Raw genomic sequence first — 16034 nt, forward strand, 5'->3', positions numbered from 1 at the left:
CCCCCCCCATTGAGAAGTTGTGGGCCTGTCTTAAAACAGGAGATTTAAGGAGAAGGAAAACAGAAGACCCCTTTGAACAGGTCTGGGGGGCCACTGCACAAAATGCCAATCATCATTTCTAGCAGTTTATGGAAAAATGGCTGATTCATGTCACATGTGCAATGTCCTCAAAACGAAAGATGACTTGTCACTTTTGAAAGGACAGAAGAACACAACTGGAGCAGGCAAGGGAGATAACAGCAAGTCACCAAGCGGCGGGCGGCTTGTGTCACTACAGTAAACGTTACTGTCGCTCTCCATTAGTGCTGCTCTGCTAAATCAAATGGCCTCAGTGCCATGGACTCCATTCTATAGACTGAAAACCCTCAAGAGACAAACATGAAAAAGAAACACTCCTTTTATTTAACATTCTGTGCCAACTTGTGCCCACCAAAGCAGGAAGGAAGGCTAAAGAGTCCAAGCAGACAACCGAGCTCTTTTCATGGGGACGGGCCATCAATCCCACAGTTCCTTTCTAACCCAATCTACTGGAGAATCCATGTGCTTACAGCGGAGTGCTAAAAGCCAGCTATAAACAAATCAACATGGCTGAACGGTGAAGAACGTGTGCACATTAAAAGCACAAACCACCACCTCCTCAGAATCCTCGTGTGAAAACTTGGCCACGCAAGATGGCTGCTTCTGAGGAGGTAAAGAAGGAGGAAACTCCAGCATCACAAAGTTTCAACTCCAGCAGCAGTGCGGTCATCGGCCTACAGCATCCCCTGCGTCTGCCCTTTACCAGCAATCTTCTTAGAACATTCCAGCAGTGCGTTGTGGATGTCTTTGGCACACGAGATCTGAGACTTGATCATGCTGAGGTACTGCGAGTAGGACAGGCTCTCCGTCTGCACGGTGTCCGGCTTGGTCGCAGTCGGAACGAGGTTTGGAGAATGCTTGGCACTGTCGATGCTTTGGGAGAGACACTCGTAGGCCAGTCTCTGGAACACAAGAGGGCACACAAGGGGGTCAGTTTAGTGCGTTAGTGGTTACCAGGTGTGACAATTTCATTCCTGGAATGGCCGCAGAGTGTCACCCGGGACATAATTGTATCGAAATCACACGAGAACATGTAATGCAGGCCTCACTTTGGAATTAATAGGAAATTTTAAAACACTTCACAGTGGATTAATAACGATTTAAAAAAAGAAGCTGCAAAGGAAAAAAAAAAACTGCTTTATAAGGCATTTACATTTATAAGAATCCCCCCCCCTTTGAAATACTCCCATTATTTTGCTTTACAGCCTTATATGTAAACACACAAACTCATATTTTTTCCAGCTTTACTTACTCAATGCCACCTCTAACATTCAAGTGAAAGAAATCACAGCTACAGTTCAGAAGAATTTAAAAGAATAAAAAACAAATCCTGAGATTAATAAAGGACCCCCCCCCCAAACTCACTCAGCTGTCAGTGCCCACCATTCCCATTGCGGTTACTGGCTTCCTTCCCCCTGTGATCAGTTGTAGTCCGTGTTATCAGTGAAGCTGTTCCTGGAGCATTCATTCCCTTCCTTGGCACTGCCACTGACCGCACACGACTGACTGTGGGTGGCAAGTCACTTACAGAAGATCTCAGGGACAGAGTTGTGGACGGACATAAGGCAGGAGATCTCAAAGGCTTTATCAATCCCAAGGAGCCCAGTAAAGTCCATCATAAAGAAATGTTTGGTACCACTAGGACCCTCCAAACTGGATGGAAGAGCAAGGAGGAAACTGGTAAGAGAGGCCAATGGCCACTTTGAAGGAGTTCCAGGATTTAATGGCACAGAGTGGTCATTAATGGTGTGCATGTGACAACAATTTCACAAGCGCTCCACTATCGTGGCTTGTTCGGGAGGGTCGCACTTCTCAAGAAAGGCCACATTGAGGCTCGTTTGAGCTTTCCCAGAATGCACCTTGAAGATTCTGATGCCAAGTGGGAAAAGGTCTTCTGGTCAGATGAGACCAAAATCAAACTATTTGGCCTTGATACCAAACGGTCCACCAATGCAGCTCACCATCCACAACACGACATACTGACAGTGAAGCATGGCGGGGGCAGCATCCTGTCGTGGGGGGCCTGGGGCTCTCATTAGGGTAGAAGGAAAAAATGGATGGGGTAAAATCCTGTCAAATTCTTGAGGAAAACCTGCTACCCTCTGCCAGAAAGTTGAAGATGGGCAGAATGTTCACCTTTCAACACAACAACAACCCGAAGCACATTGCAAAAGGGACCACACAGAAGTGAAGGTCCTGGTGTGGCCAGTCAGAGCCCAGACCTCAATCACAGTGAAAATCTGTGGAAAGATCTGAAGATAGCAGACCACCAACATCATCATCCAATGTGACCAAACTTGAACAGTTAAACTGTAAAGAAGAGGTGATAGAGAAGAATCCCACCAGACTCAAGGCTGTCATTAAAGCAAAAGGGGCGTCAACAAGATGACACTGACATATGGGGGGGGGGGGCCTTTATTAATCTCAGTAGGTCTTGTTTTTGATTTTTTATAATTCTTCTGAATGCTGTGGGCTGGCACCCTGCCCGGGGTTTGTTTCCTGCCTTGTGCCCTGTGTTGGCTGGGATTGGCTCCAGCAGACACCTGTGACCCTGTAGTTAGGATATGGCAGGTTGGATAATGGATGGATGGATAATTCTTCTGAATTGTAGCTGTGATCTTTCACTTGGATGTTAGAGGTGGCATTGAGTAAGTAAAGCTGGGAAGAAATATGTTTTGTGTGGTTTCATTTAGGGCTGTAAAGCAAAACAAATGGGAATATTTCAAGGGGGGGGGGGTCTTTTCTGTACCCACTGTAAGACTAATGACTGTAAAGCGAATCATAGAGCGTATGAGAACATGAGGGCAACCATTAAGGAGGATATCAGGAAAGTTAAAACACAGTTGGAGAGGAATAGAGCAGATAAGGAGACAGACGACCCCAAGAGGGTCTCTTCAGTATTTTAGTAGTAAAAGAACAGTCATGGAGGAGGTCAAGTGTACCAGAAATAGTAAAGGGGAATTAAAAGATACAGACAGTGAAATAGCGGATGCCCTAAACTTACACTATTCTGAGGTGTTCACAAGTGGATAACCTCCCAGAGGTAACAGGGACTACTAAGGAGGTACTGAGGGATTTGGAAATTGTAGAGCGAGAAGTGCTGCTCAGATTAAATAGGCTGAAATCAAACAAATCACCAGGACGAGATGACATTTACCCTCGAGTTCTTAACACTGGAATCCCTGAAGCCTATGAAAACATTCGTAACGCCAGGCCTCCTTAAATTCCCCTCACACCTCCTCTCCTATCAGGGTCTTTATCAGCAGCAAGCCGCCTGCTATCTCATCCCCCACCGAGGCAGCAGAAGTCTGTGCGTCTGGAGTTGTAGACAGTAAATAAGATCTCGTTATTTGGCATACGTACAGTACATTACATGCGTGTTCCGTGTCTACAGCGATCTGTGCAAATGTAGGATGACAGGAAATGTGAGGCAAGAAATGCTGAACACACAACTAAAACAGAAACTTTTTTCATGTTCTAGTAATAATTGACAAAATGTTGATGTGAATTGTGTGATGTGTGAAGTCCAAATATCAAATAAAAATTTTCACAAAAGCTGTAACAAAACACGTGCGTACATGTTGATATAATCAAAGAAAAAGCAATCATTCAATTTACATGTTGCTGTCAATGTGTAAAAACCAAAGTCCTGATATCAAGCCACACAAAATAGACATGTCTGCTTGGCTGGTGCAGTGGTAAGAACTGCTGCCTCATAATCATTTGGTTGCAGGTTCAATCCCAGGTCCTCCATGCATTTACTGTTTTCTTCTTCTTATTATTATCCTCTTTAATAAAATCTTTGTATGTGTCCGTGTGTGTGTGTCTTCTGGTGAAGTGCGCATGCGCCGTGCACGGCACGATGCTTCAAAGGCCACCTGACGCGTCACACAAGACAGACAGGGTGGGACCTATAAAATATCTCGCGGCCGATCCAATCGGATTTCGGTAAATGAGGTAAGACCTAAAACATAACACACAAAAAATCCAATCGGGTGCTGAGACGCAGAGAGCAGCTTCCCCAAAGATGTGGGATTAGTGCTTGTGGTTGTGCAAGTGTTCACTCAGAGGATGTCAGATTTGCCTAACATTCCACTTTTACCAACTGGTGTTTTAAAGGTGGCACAGAAGCTAAAGGCAGTCACGGGTGCCTGGGAAGGTCAAAAGACAGCTAGAGGAGGAGGAGTTCAGGCTGGATTAGTGGTGTCTGTGTACCGTAATGTTTCCGTTTATATCTTAGTAACCTTGAGGTTTAAATGTTTCTGTTTAGTAAAAAGGTAAGTAAACCTGGTGAGAGGTTTACTGACCTTGGCAGAGACATTCATGTGTCTGGTGACTTCCTACGACGTCAGTAGACGGATTTGGAGAGCATGGGGGTGGTCATGAGGTCGCTGGGAAGGGGGTGTGTGGCACTCCAGATATCTCCACTAAAGGACGAAGGTCCAAGTCTTTAGAGTCCTGGTGGTCCCTGTCTTGCTATATGGTTGCGAGACATGGACACTATCCAGTGCCCTGAGGTGAAGACTGGACTCCTTCATGTGTGTCTTTTCAGAGAATCCTCGGGTACCATTGGTTAGACTTTGTGTTGCTCATGGAGTCCCAAATGAGGCACATGACCTGCATTGCGAGGGAGCGTCAGTTACAGCACTATGGCCATGTGGCGCATTTCCCCGAGGGTGATCCAGCTCGTAGGATCGTCATTGTTGGGGACCGGAGTGGCTGGATCAGGCCAAGGGGTCACCCACATAACACCTGGCTGTGGCAGATAGAGGTGGGACTGGACTGCGTGTCTGCCTGGGGGGTTGCCAACTGGAATCCTGAGTAGTTTCGTTGTGTGGTGGGTGCAGCAACACTCTGTACCAGTGCATGCTCCGCAACTTGACTTGTTGTTCAGTGTTTTATTGTGTGTATTTTTTTGTCGGATATTTTGATGTTTACTTGGAAGTGTAGGATTTCCCCGGCAGGCCTGAAATGGTATCTCCCTACGTTTAGGTAAGCTGACCCTGGGAATGGAGAAGTCTGGGGGGGGGGGTTGACAATTGTTCAGAGAGATTTGAGAAAAAGGGTGAGGTAGTGCAAGGCACGCCAGACTGAGAGGTGCCTGGTGGCTGAGCGGTTGGTTGATGTAAAGGAGTGAGTTAGGCTCTTGACGACCAAAACAGGCTCCTGAGATTTTTTTTTCTTTGAGGAGTTGTATGTTTGACAGTCCAGTTCTGTTTTATTTTGAGGCTGCTGGATTTGAAGCAACTGTATAATATATATATCAACCATTCTATGATCTGCTCCTCACAAACTGAGGGCACCGTGGCGGATGTTAGCAGATTGCTGGCCAACCACAAGCATTACCTGGTAGGTAACCACCCATACAATCAGATTGTGAAAACAGACTTCGAATGCCGTGAATATATATATATACACACACATACAGTACTGTGCAAAAGTTTTAGGCAGGTGTGAAAAAATGCTGTAAACAAAGAATGCTTTCAGAAATATAAATAATGATTGTTTATTGTTATCAATTTACAAAATGCAAAGTGAGCGAACAAAAGACAAATCTAAATCAAATCAATATTTGGTGCCTTCAAACCAGCATCAATTCTTACAGGTCCACTTGCACAAAGTCAGGGATTTTGTAGGATTCTAGTCAGGTGTTTGATCAACCAATTCTACCAAACAGGTGCTGATGATCATCAATGTCACACGTAGGTTGAAACACAGTCATTAACTGAAACAGAAACAGCTTAAAACCGGGTGAGGAACAGCCAAACTCTGCTACCAAGGTGTGGTTGTGAAGACAGTTTCATGTCATGGCAAGATTGAGCACAGCAACAAGACACAAGGTAGTTCTACTGCATCAGCAAGGTCTCTCCCAGACAAAGATCTCAAAGCAGACTGGAGTTTCAAGATGTGCTGTTCAAGCTCTTTTGAAGAAGCACAAAGAAACGGGCAACGTTGAGGATCGTAGACGCAGTGGTCGGCCAAGGAAACTTAGTGCAGCAGATGAAAGACACATCAAGCTTATCACCCTTCGAAATCTGAAGATGTCCAGCAGTGCCATCAGCTCAGAACTGGCAGAAACCAGTGGGACCCAGGTACACCCATCTACTGTCCGGAGAAGTCTAGCCAGAAGTGGTCGTCATGGAAGAGTTGCAGCCAAAAAGCCAAACCTTTGACGTGGAAACAAGGCCAAGCGACTCAAGTATGCACGAAAACATAGGAACTGGGGTGCAGAAAAATGGCAGCAGGTGCTCTGGACTGATGAGTCAAAATTTGAAATATTTGGCTGTAGCAGAAGGACAGTTTGTTCGTCGAAGGGCTCGAGAGCAGTACAATAATGAGTGTCTGCAGGCAACAGTGAAGCATGGTGGAGGTTCCTTGAACGTTTGGGGCTGCATTTCTGCAAATGGAGTTGGAGATTTGGTCAGGGTTAATGATGTTCTCAATGCTGAGAAATACAGGCAGATACTTATCCATCATACAATACCATCAGGGAGGCGTATGATTGGCCCCAAATTTATTCTGCAGCAGGACAACGACCCCAAACATACAGCCAAAGTCATTAAAAACTATCTTCAGCGTAAAGAAGAACAAGAAGTCCTGGAAGTGATGGTATGGCCCCCACAGAGCCCTGATCTGAACATCATCGAGTGTGTCTGGGATTACATGAAGAGACAGAAGGATGTGAGGAAGCCTACATCCACAGAAGATCTGGGGTTAGTTCTCCAAGATGTTTGGAACAACCTACCAGCCGAGTTCCTTCAAAAACTGTGTGCAAGTGTACCTGGAAGAATTGATGCTGTTTTGAAGGCAAAGGGTGGTCACACCAAATATTGATTTGATTTCGATTTCTCTTTTGTTCATTCACTGCATTTTGTTGATTGATGAAAATAAATGATTAACCCTTCCATTTTTGAAAGCATTCTTTGTTTACAGCATTTTTTCACACCTGCCTAAAACGTTTGCACAGTACTGTATATATTGATTGTGAGGTGGGGGGCTGATCGCACCCCTACAGGTTAAAAAAAAAAAAAAGACGCTGAAAGACTACCTTCACATTGCTCCCTTGCTGCTGAGCTTACTTGCGGCTGATCTATCGCGTGATCCGTGCAGTACTTCGCAGACTTAAAAGTCCGAACAGCACCTTGTTTGCCTTTCTCTCTCTCTCTCTAACATTCTCTGCTCCTGATGCGCAGTCCTTTGAAGAGGAAGATAAGTTTGCATTCTTTTAATTGTGAGACGGAACTGTCATCTCCATCTTGTCAAGGAGTATGTTTAAACTTTTGAAAAAGAGACATGTTTGTTTGCAGTGTTTGAATAAAAGTTCCTGTCTCTACAATCTTCTGTGTTTCTGGGCAAATCTGTGACCCAAGCGTGACAATGTTATTTATTTATTTATATATATGAGTGGTGGGCAGCCTGGTCCCATGCCCAGCTGGGATGCCCCTTCTACTTATGTTCCAGGGGAGCAGCCATGGGCTCCTCAGTACCTCCCCCGGGACGCTTGGTGGCAGCCTCCCTGGTTGACGATGGTGCCTCAGTTTCCCGCAGGGTTCCATGAGAGATGGAGTTCTCCACAGCCCTGTTAGGATCTGGGGTGGCCACCAGGGGGTGCTGCATGGGTCCCCGCCCGGAAGTGCAATTAGCAACAGGTGATCAAGCACCTGAAGAACTTCCAGGTGGGCCATAAAAAGGGCCAGCAACCACCACTCAGTGGCCAGAGTCGGGAGGAAGAGGATGAGGTTGCCTGGGCAAAGGTGGAGAGTTGTGTGGTTTATATAAAGTGCTTTTGGGACTGTGTTGTGGCTGGGGGGTTCATGGGGATGATGTGCCCTCCATATATATATATATATATATATATATATATATATATATATATATATATATATATACAGTAATCCCTCCTCCATCGCGGGGGTTGCGTTCCAGAGCCACCCGCAAAATAAGAAAATCTGTGAAGTAGAAACCATATGTTTATATGGTTATTTTTATATTGTCACGCTTGGGTCACAGATTTGTGCAGAAACACAGGAGGTTGTAGAGAGACAGGAACATTATTCAAACACTGCAAACAAACATTTGTCTCTTTTTCAAAAGTTTAAACTGTGCTCCATGACAAGACAGAGATGACAGTTCTGTCTCACAATTAAAAGAATGCAAACATATCTTCCTCATCAAAGGAGTGCGCGTCAGGAGCACAGAATGTCACATAGATAGAGAAAAGCAAACAAATCAATAGGGCTGTTTTGCTTTTAAGTATGCGAAGCACCGCGGCACAAAGCTGTTGAAGGCGGCAGCTCACACCCCCTCCGTCAGGAGCAGAGAGAGAGATAGAGAGAGAGAGAGAGAGCCAGAGAAAAACAAACTGAAAAATCAATACGTGCCCTTTGAGCTTTTAAGCATGCGAAGCACCGTGCAGCATGGCGCTTCAGGAAGCAGCTGCACAAAAGATAGCAACGTGAAGATAATCTTTCAGCATTTTTAGACGAGCGTCCGTATCATCTAAGTGTGCGAACAGCCCCCCTGCTCAATCCCCATACGTCAGGATCACAGATAGTCAGCGCAAGAGAGAGAGAAAAGTAAGCAATCTAGCTTCTCAGCCATCTGCCAATAGCGTCCCTTGTATGAAATCAACTGGGCAAACCAACTGAGGAAGCATGTACCAGAAATTAAAAGACCCATTGTCCGCAGAAATCCGCGAACCAGCAAAAAATCCGTGATATATATTTAAATATGCTTACATATAAAATCCGCGATAGAGTGAAGCCGCGAAAGGCGAAGCGCGATATAGCGAGGGATCACTGTATATATTATATATTATATAAATTAGGGTAACAGCTTCTGTGTTTTACAACATTAAGATTTGTTTTGTCACAGGATTATTTATACATTTTTTTTGTGCACCCTTTTACAACAGCAACTGTTTTTTATTTTGTATTTTTTTTTCTCTTCTCTATCGTAGAATAATAAGATTAACTTTTTTTTTTTTTTTTTTTTGAACATCTGCCTCTCTTATCACCCCTTCAGTCCTGATCGGTCCCAAACTACTAGGAGGCCATCTGCTTTAGTAGACGGCCTGTGACACACACAATTACAGATTCATTCATTTGGTGTGTGCCTGTTATGTAAAGGAGACCAGGGTTTGTGTCAAAGGTCCTCCTCCCCTGTGTGGAGTTTGTATGTCCTCCCTGTGGATTTCCTCTCACAGTCCAAAGACATGCAGGTTAGGGAGATGTGGTGACACTAAATTAGCCCTAGTGTGTGTGTGTGTGTCTGTGTTTCACCTGCGATGGACTGGCACCCTGTCCAGAGTTTGTTCCTGGCTTGTGCCCTATGCCAGCTGGGATAGCCTCTAGCAGACCCCTAACCCCCCCCCCCCCCCCCCCCCCCCCGTCACCCTTTTCAGGCATAGGCCGGGAGTTGCACCGATTGTGCTTTGCTGCACCCACACCACACGACAAACCACCTGGATTGGGACCCAAGTGAAGCAGGTGACACCTCAGCACCACACCAGAGCAGTAGGTGGCTTTTTTTTTTTTGGTGCCTGGAGTGCCAATCCTGCCACCAACTCAAGTTTTCCCTGTAAGTGCAGGATCAGGCCAAGGCAGGTTAGAAAACGACTGACAAAGTGACATGGTGTGAAGCAGTGAACCTGTCAGCTCTCTAAAGCACCGCCCGCTCTACACAAAAGTGAACTGAAACTGAAATGAGCGGCACAGGAAAACAAAAAAAGAAAACAGATTTCTTGCAAATTTTAAGTAATGGACTCACCAGACATAACTCCAGCTGGTCACAAAGGGCATAAAATTCTTCCAAACTCTTGTCGAAGCGCTGAACGGAGGAGTCGCTGCTCTTACTGTGGGCAAGAAACACAAACTCAGGTCAGTTAAGATGTCCGCCCTGACGTCACAAGGAGAGTCACAAGCAAGGGCGCAGCGTTCACTTCACATGGCTTACATTCCATTATCGATGGCCGTGTTGTGGACCAAATTTTGGGAAGCAATCTTCATAACATTCTGTGGAAGGAAAAAAGAACTCTTAAGAACATGTTTTATCGACTGTTAAAGCATTGTGAATTCTCTAAATTAAGACACAAAAGACATTTAGTTGTGACAGCATAAATAAACTGCAAGAGCAAAGAGCAGCGATTCTGTTTTACTGTAAAAGTAATCATCCGCTCTTCTATCTGTCCATCCATCCATCCATCCTGCGGATTCAGGCCTGGATTACAAGTGCAGGAGCCAATAGGAACAACATCAGCATCAAAGCAGGAACCAATCCGGGAAAGGACATAAGCTTAGTGTGTCCCCATCCTCTGAAACCAGTGGGTGGGCAGCGCAGTAATGAAGACCACCTGATCAGTAATCCATAGAGTCTGACTCTGGGTTGTGGCGGAATAAGCACTGCAGCATCTGAACTTGAGGGGAACTGAACTAATTTATTAAATCGCTGTCCACCACCAAGCAGTTGTCTATGGCGTCTGTATGGTTACTTTTTATGTGCTGCTCCTCTTTTGTATTCTGTTGTTCTTTATGAGTGGCTGCCAAAAATCACCCTCACCTCGCACAAGGAAGAATGGCACCAAAACATCCTCTGACAGCAACTTCTCCCCACCATCCAAGAACAGGTTGCTGACCAATAATGATGGAGGAGCACCAGGCCAGAAGACAAAAGTGAGAACTAAGTGACTTGGGGAACAAAACATCAAAATGTTGGGTCCATGGCCAGGAAACTCCACCGACCTTTAATCCCATTGAGAACTTGTGGTCAATCCTCAGGAGGCGGCTGGACAAACAAAAACCCACCAATTCTGACAAACTCCAAGGCACTGATTCTGCAAGAATGGGCAGCTGCCATCACTCAGGATTGGGCCCAGAAGTTGATTGCCAGCCTGCCAGGGTGAATTGTAGAGGTCTTGAGAAAGAAAGAAGGGCCAACACTGCAAATATGGACAACGTCATGGAATTATCAATAAAAGCCTTTGAAACTTCTGAAATGCTTGTAATTCTACTTTATTACACCAGAGAAAGATCTAAAAACCCTGAAGCAGCAAACTTGGTGAAAACCAACACTTGTGCCATTCTCAACATTTGTTGCCCACAACCATAAATGTAACACAGGGAATATGGAATTCCCCCTTGGCCTCGGAGCAAATGAATTCCAGCAATTGTCACCCCTTTAAATAATTTAACTTAGAAGGCACAGCAGACCATCCACTTGCTATAACGAGTAACAACATGCGTCTCAATTTAAAACGTCTGTTTATGAGTTTTCTGGGTCTGCTTTTACTGTAATTCAGTTGACATTTTGTAAGTAAGCCTTTTTGATGTAAACATATTCTTTACATTATTTATTGGTGACCTGGGAGATCACAGAATATATAGCTAGACACACAGTCTCTCTCATATGTGGGGGTCCGTGTTTCTTCTTTATACATTTCCACACCTACACCTGAACACCAGTAATACCAAGGAGCTGGTGTTGGATTTTAGGAGGCCCAGGCCCCTCATGGACCCCCGTGATTATCAGAGGTGACTGTGTGCAGAGGGTGCAGACCTGTAAATACCTGGGAGTGCAGCTGGATGATAAATTAGACTGGACTGTCAATACTGATGACCTGTGTAAGAAAGGACAGAGCCGACTATACTTCTTTAAAAGGCTGACGTCCTTCAACATCTGCAATAAGATGCTGCAGATGTTCTATCAGACGGTTGTGGCGAGCGCCCTCTTCTACGCAGTGGTGTGCTGAGGAGGCAGAATAAACAAGAGGGACACCTCACGCCTGGACAAACTGGTGAGGAAGGCAGGCTCTATTGTAGGCACGGAGCTGGACAGTTTAACATCTGTGGCAGAGCGACGGGCGCTAAGCAGACTCCTGTCAATCATGGAGAATCCACTGCATCCACTGAACAGGATCATCTCCAGACAGAGGAGCAGCTTCAGCGACAGACTGCGGTCACCGTCCTGCTCCACTGACAGACTGAGAAGATCGTTCCTCCACCACACTATGCGACTCTTCAATTCCACCCGGGGGGTAAACGTTAACATTATATAAAGTTATTGTCTGTTATACCTGACTCGCACTCTCCACCTTCCATTTTTATCACTCTATAATTAATATTGTTTTTTGTATCAGTATGCTGCTGCTGGAGTATGTGAATCTCCCCTTGGGGTTAATAAAGTATCTGTCTGTCTGTCTATTTAACTTTAAAGGGGGGGTGATCTCTCTACCAATTTTTTTTTTCTTCAATGACTAGGAAAAGATCTGCTCACAAATACACCAAGAAAGAATAAAGAAAAGTTCAGTAGCCTCCGTTGCCCCTCTACAGAACTCCCAAGCATCACTTCCATCAAGGAGAGTTTTATTAACCGATTGTGTAATATTCTAAAGTGCCATTCTCCGATTTTGTTATTAATTAAAGAAAAGTTCCTTACCGAGCTAGCTACGTTTTTTCCTTTGTTAAGCGGACCATTGGAAAGTCACAGGAGGGTCAGTTTCTTGCTTTATAAAATTAATATTACAGCTCTTGTTAAATAAACTCCCTTTACAAATAATGAAAATCTGTCCAATAAGAAAGCGTCTATAACGTTGTCCCTGCTTTTAATTAAAACACCCGGGATTGGGTCACGTGGCATTTTATAGTCTCTTACTGGGAGAGAAAAAAAAAAAACATTTCCGAATTTTGAGCGAAAATCAGAGTAGCCCATCATATGATTACTACCGAATATTTAAAGCATCCATCCCTTCATAAACCGAAGCAGTTAATACAAAATTAGCCTCGTAGGTTAAACTAAACACGTTATAGTAAAACAACACGATTATAAAACCTGTACAAAAAGACAAATTGAAAACTGTGTGAAAATGCCTCTGACTCACCTGTAAGCTCTCCTTTAGCTGCGGAATCAACACCTTGAATCGGTGCACCGGGTCGAAGTCTTGCTGCTGCTGCTGTTGTTGTTGTTGTTGCTGCTGCTGTTGCTGTTGCTGCTGCTGCTGTAGCGCGGCTCCCTGGAGATTCGGCTGAATTCCGACCTGTCCGATCTGAGGCGCCTGTGGAGGTAGTGGCGGAGGCTGTTGTTGCTGTTGCTGTTGTTGTTGTTGTTGTTGCTGCTGCTGCTGCTGCTGCGGTGGTGGCGGTTGTTGCGGTTGAACGACTTGATTCACCGGATTCATTTGTGCCGCCATGTTTCCATCCGCAGCTCACAACACGAAGCTTCTTGATCACGTCATATCCGCCTAAGCGTCTTCCGAGTAGCGCGCTATGGCGTAATACTGCCATCTGCTGTTTGGAGGTGGAAATGACTAGCGACGTCTCTATTTATGCCATACTTATCGCTACGCGACCCGCGCGCACATTCGTCTTGAAAGCGTACTAAATGGGACACTTTTACGGTGCAGACCGATCTGTTTTTACACGTGCGTGAAATCATAATCGAGCCGGTTTGAGAATGTCCGCATGCACTACACGTTGTCTAAGCCTGCTTGATCCTGAGCAGAATTGCCATAGGGATGCTGAAGCCTATCTCTGCAAGCATGGCAGGAACAATCCCTGAACATGGTTGACAGTCCATCGAGAGGCCACTTCACTGTTGCCTGTCCACCCAGTGTGCATGTCTTTGGGGAGAAATTCATGCAGACATAGAGAGAACATGCGAGCCCCTGTCGCCTTACTCTAAGGCAGCAGTGCTAGCACTGTGCCATGTATTAGATAGATAGATAGAGTCAAAGGCACTATATGATAGATAGATAGATAGATAGATAGATAGATAGATAGATAGATAGATAGATAGATAGATAGATAGATAGTGAAAGGCACTATATGATAGATAGATAGAGATAGATAGATAGATAGATAGATAGATAGATAGATAGATAGATAGATAGATAGATAGATAGATAGATAGATAGATAGATAGATAGAGTCAAAGGCACTATATGATAGATAGATAGATAGATAGTGAAAGGCACTATATGATAGATAGATAGATAGATAGATAGATAGATAGATAGATAGATAGATAGATAGATAGAGTCAAAGGCACTACTGTATATGATAGATAGATAGATAGATAGATAGATAGATAGATAGATAGATAGATAGATAGATAGTGAAAGGCACTATATGATAGATAGATAGATAGATAGATAGATAGATAGATAGATAGATAGAGTCAAAGGCACTATATGATAGATAGATAGATAGATAGATAGATAGATAGATAGATAGATAGATAGATAGATAGAGTCAAAGGCACTATATGATAGATAGATAGATAGATAGATAGAGTCAAAGGCACTATATGATAGATAGATAGATAGATAGAGAGTCAAAGGCACTATATGATAGATAGATAGATAGATAGATAGATAGATAGATAGATAGATAGATAGATAGATAGTGAAAGGCACTATATGATAGATAGATAGATAGATAGATAGATAGATAGATAGATAGATAGATAGATAGATAGATAGAGTGAAAGGCACTATATGATAGATAGATAGATAGATAGATAGATAGATAGATAGATAGATAGATAGATAGATAGAGAGTGACATGCACTATATGATAGATAGATAGATAGATAGATAGATAGATAGATAGAGTGAAAGGCACTATATGATAGATAGATAGATAGATAGATAGATAGATAGATAGATAGATAGATAGATAGATAGATAGATTGGTCTCCTAACTGCAAGGCAGCAGCACTACCCACTGCGCCACCGTGCCGCTCGGTGTCAAACCCGTTAAATGAAATTTAAAAATGTTAAAGATCTTAATAGGAAAGGTTCCAAGTCCTTCCAAAACATTTTGGATCGAATATGTGCAAATATCTTCACATTTCCTCTGGTGGCACAACATTGCATAATTCCATTTAAGTTGCAGTCAGACCTTTCAGAAATGCGGTGGAAAACGGTTCACCGGAATAGCGAGTCGAACCCAAGTCTTCATAGCCGTGGAGCCACATCACTAACCACTGAGTTACTCGCGCCTCGGTCTGATGCGCTAGTTTAGGTGTCTACATATATGCCTGATAATTAGCGCGTGGTTCATCGGCTTATTTTTCAGATGAAGCCGATAAATCCAATCATATTTATACGAATGCTAATTTTTAGAGCTATTAAAGAGGTTGGCTATGCTTTTTATTTAGCTGAAGTATTTATTTTATTGTAACTACGCGTTTATTTTTCCTCAGGCATCACAGCGGTAACCAGTTACGAGGTCCTTTGTTGACGGCGAGACGGAGCGCCTTCAGTGAGTGGCTCCTGCTGGGAACGACAGTGTGTGAGAAGACGAGGAAAGTTTGGAAAGAATTGACCTTAAAACGTGTAAGGTTTTAAGATAGGCGCGACTGTAAGGAGTGCTAAAGTTGACGTCTGACGAGGAACGGGTGCCTTCGATTCAGACGGCCAGAAATGGCACCCACCATCCAGACTCAAGCCCAGAGGGAAGACGGGCACAGGTGAGTGCCGTTGGGAGAATAGAAACGCCGTGCGGTGTTGCATGTTGATCGACGCGCTGCGTATTCACAGGTGTTCTTTGAGCCCAGCGGTTCTTTCTCCGGTCTGAGCTCTTTAAACGCGCTCACGGATTCTGGGATACTCAGTTGTCCGCCTTCATTCAGGTGCGCACCCCCCCCCCCCCCCCCCCCCTCTAGTATCTGTATCTGTTGTGCCATACATTTCAGCATCGGGGCACCTAAATGTAATAATCATTTAATATTTAGTTATGTAGATTTATGTGCATGTAGGGAAACCGCACGTGTTTAACTTCAAATTTACTAAATCTCAGTTTCAAAGGAGAATCATATTAAGTTCACTGCCAGGTAGTAGTAAATGCCAGCTTTGAAAGAATTTAGCCGGTTTGCACTTTTTTAAAAGGAATATGAGGCAAGTAACCGAGACCCAGAAAGTCCAAACAGTCTGAACGAATTACAAGGGCATCGGTGACAAG

General features: G+C 44.2%; 2 protein-coding genes across 2 annotated transcripts in view; one reads left to right on the forward strand and one right to left on the reverse strand.

The window, feature by feature from the left end:
• Positions 1-379: 379 nt before the first annotated feature.
• med29 (mediator complex subunit 29) lies at positions 380-13310 on the reverse strand. The gene is made up of 4 exons (XM_028795461.2): positions 12953-13310; positions 10033-10091; positions 9847-9931; positions 380-980 (listed from the first exon to the last, which is right to left on the reverse strand). Exons 1-4 carry the CDS (start codon positions 13259-13261, stop codon positions 753-755), a joined length of 681 nt encoding a protein of 226 aa, XP_028651294.2. The 5' UTR covers positions 13262-13310; the 3' UTR covers positions 380-752.
• Positions 13311-15294: 1984 nt separating this feature from the next.
• Positions 15295-16034, forward strand: part of paf1 (PAF1 homolog, Paf1/RNA polymerase II complex component) — a 48083-nt gene continuing 47343 nt past the window's right edge. The window contains exon 1 of the mRNA XM_028795439.2: positions 15295-15543. Coding sequence (XP_028651272.1) covers positions 15497-15543 — 47 coding nt within the window. The 5' untranslated portion in view covers positions 15295-15496. The remainder of the gene's footprint in view (positions 15544-16034) is intronic.

The sequence above is a fragment of the Erpetoichthys calabaricus genome, chromosome 1 (assembly GCF_900747795.2).
Source record: "Erpetoichthys calabaricus chromosome 1, fErpCal1.3, whole genome shotgun sequence".
Classification (NCBI taxonomy): Eukaryota; Metazoa; Chordata; class Cladistia; order Polypteriformes; family Polypteridae; genus Erpetoichthys; species Erpetoichthys calabaricus.

Coding starts and splice junctions, on each gene's coding strand:
- med29 (XM_028795461.2), bottom strand. CDS start 13,261: ATGGCGGCACAAATGAATCCGGTGAATCAAGTCGTTCAACCGCAACAA. Junction 10,092..12,952: donor AGCTAAAGGAGAGCTTACAG/GTGAGTCAGAGG, acceptor TTCCTTCCACAG/AATGTTATGAAGATTGCTTC. Junction 9,932..10,032: donor ACGGCCATCGATAATGGAAT/GTAAGCCATGTG, acceptor TCTTGCCCACAG/TAAGAGCAGCGACTCCTCCG.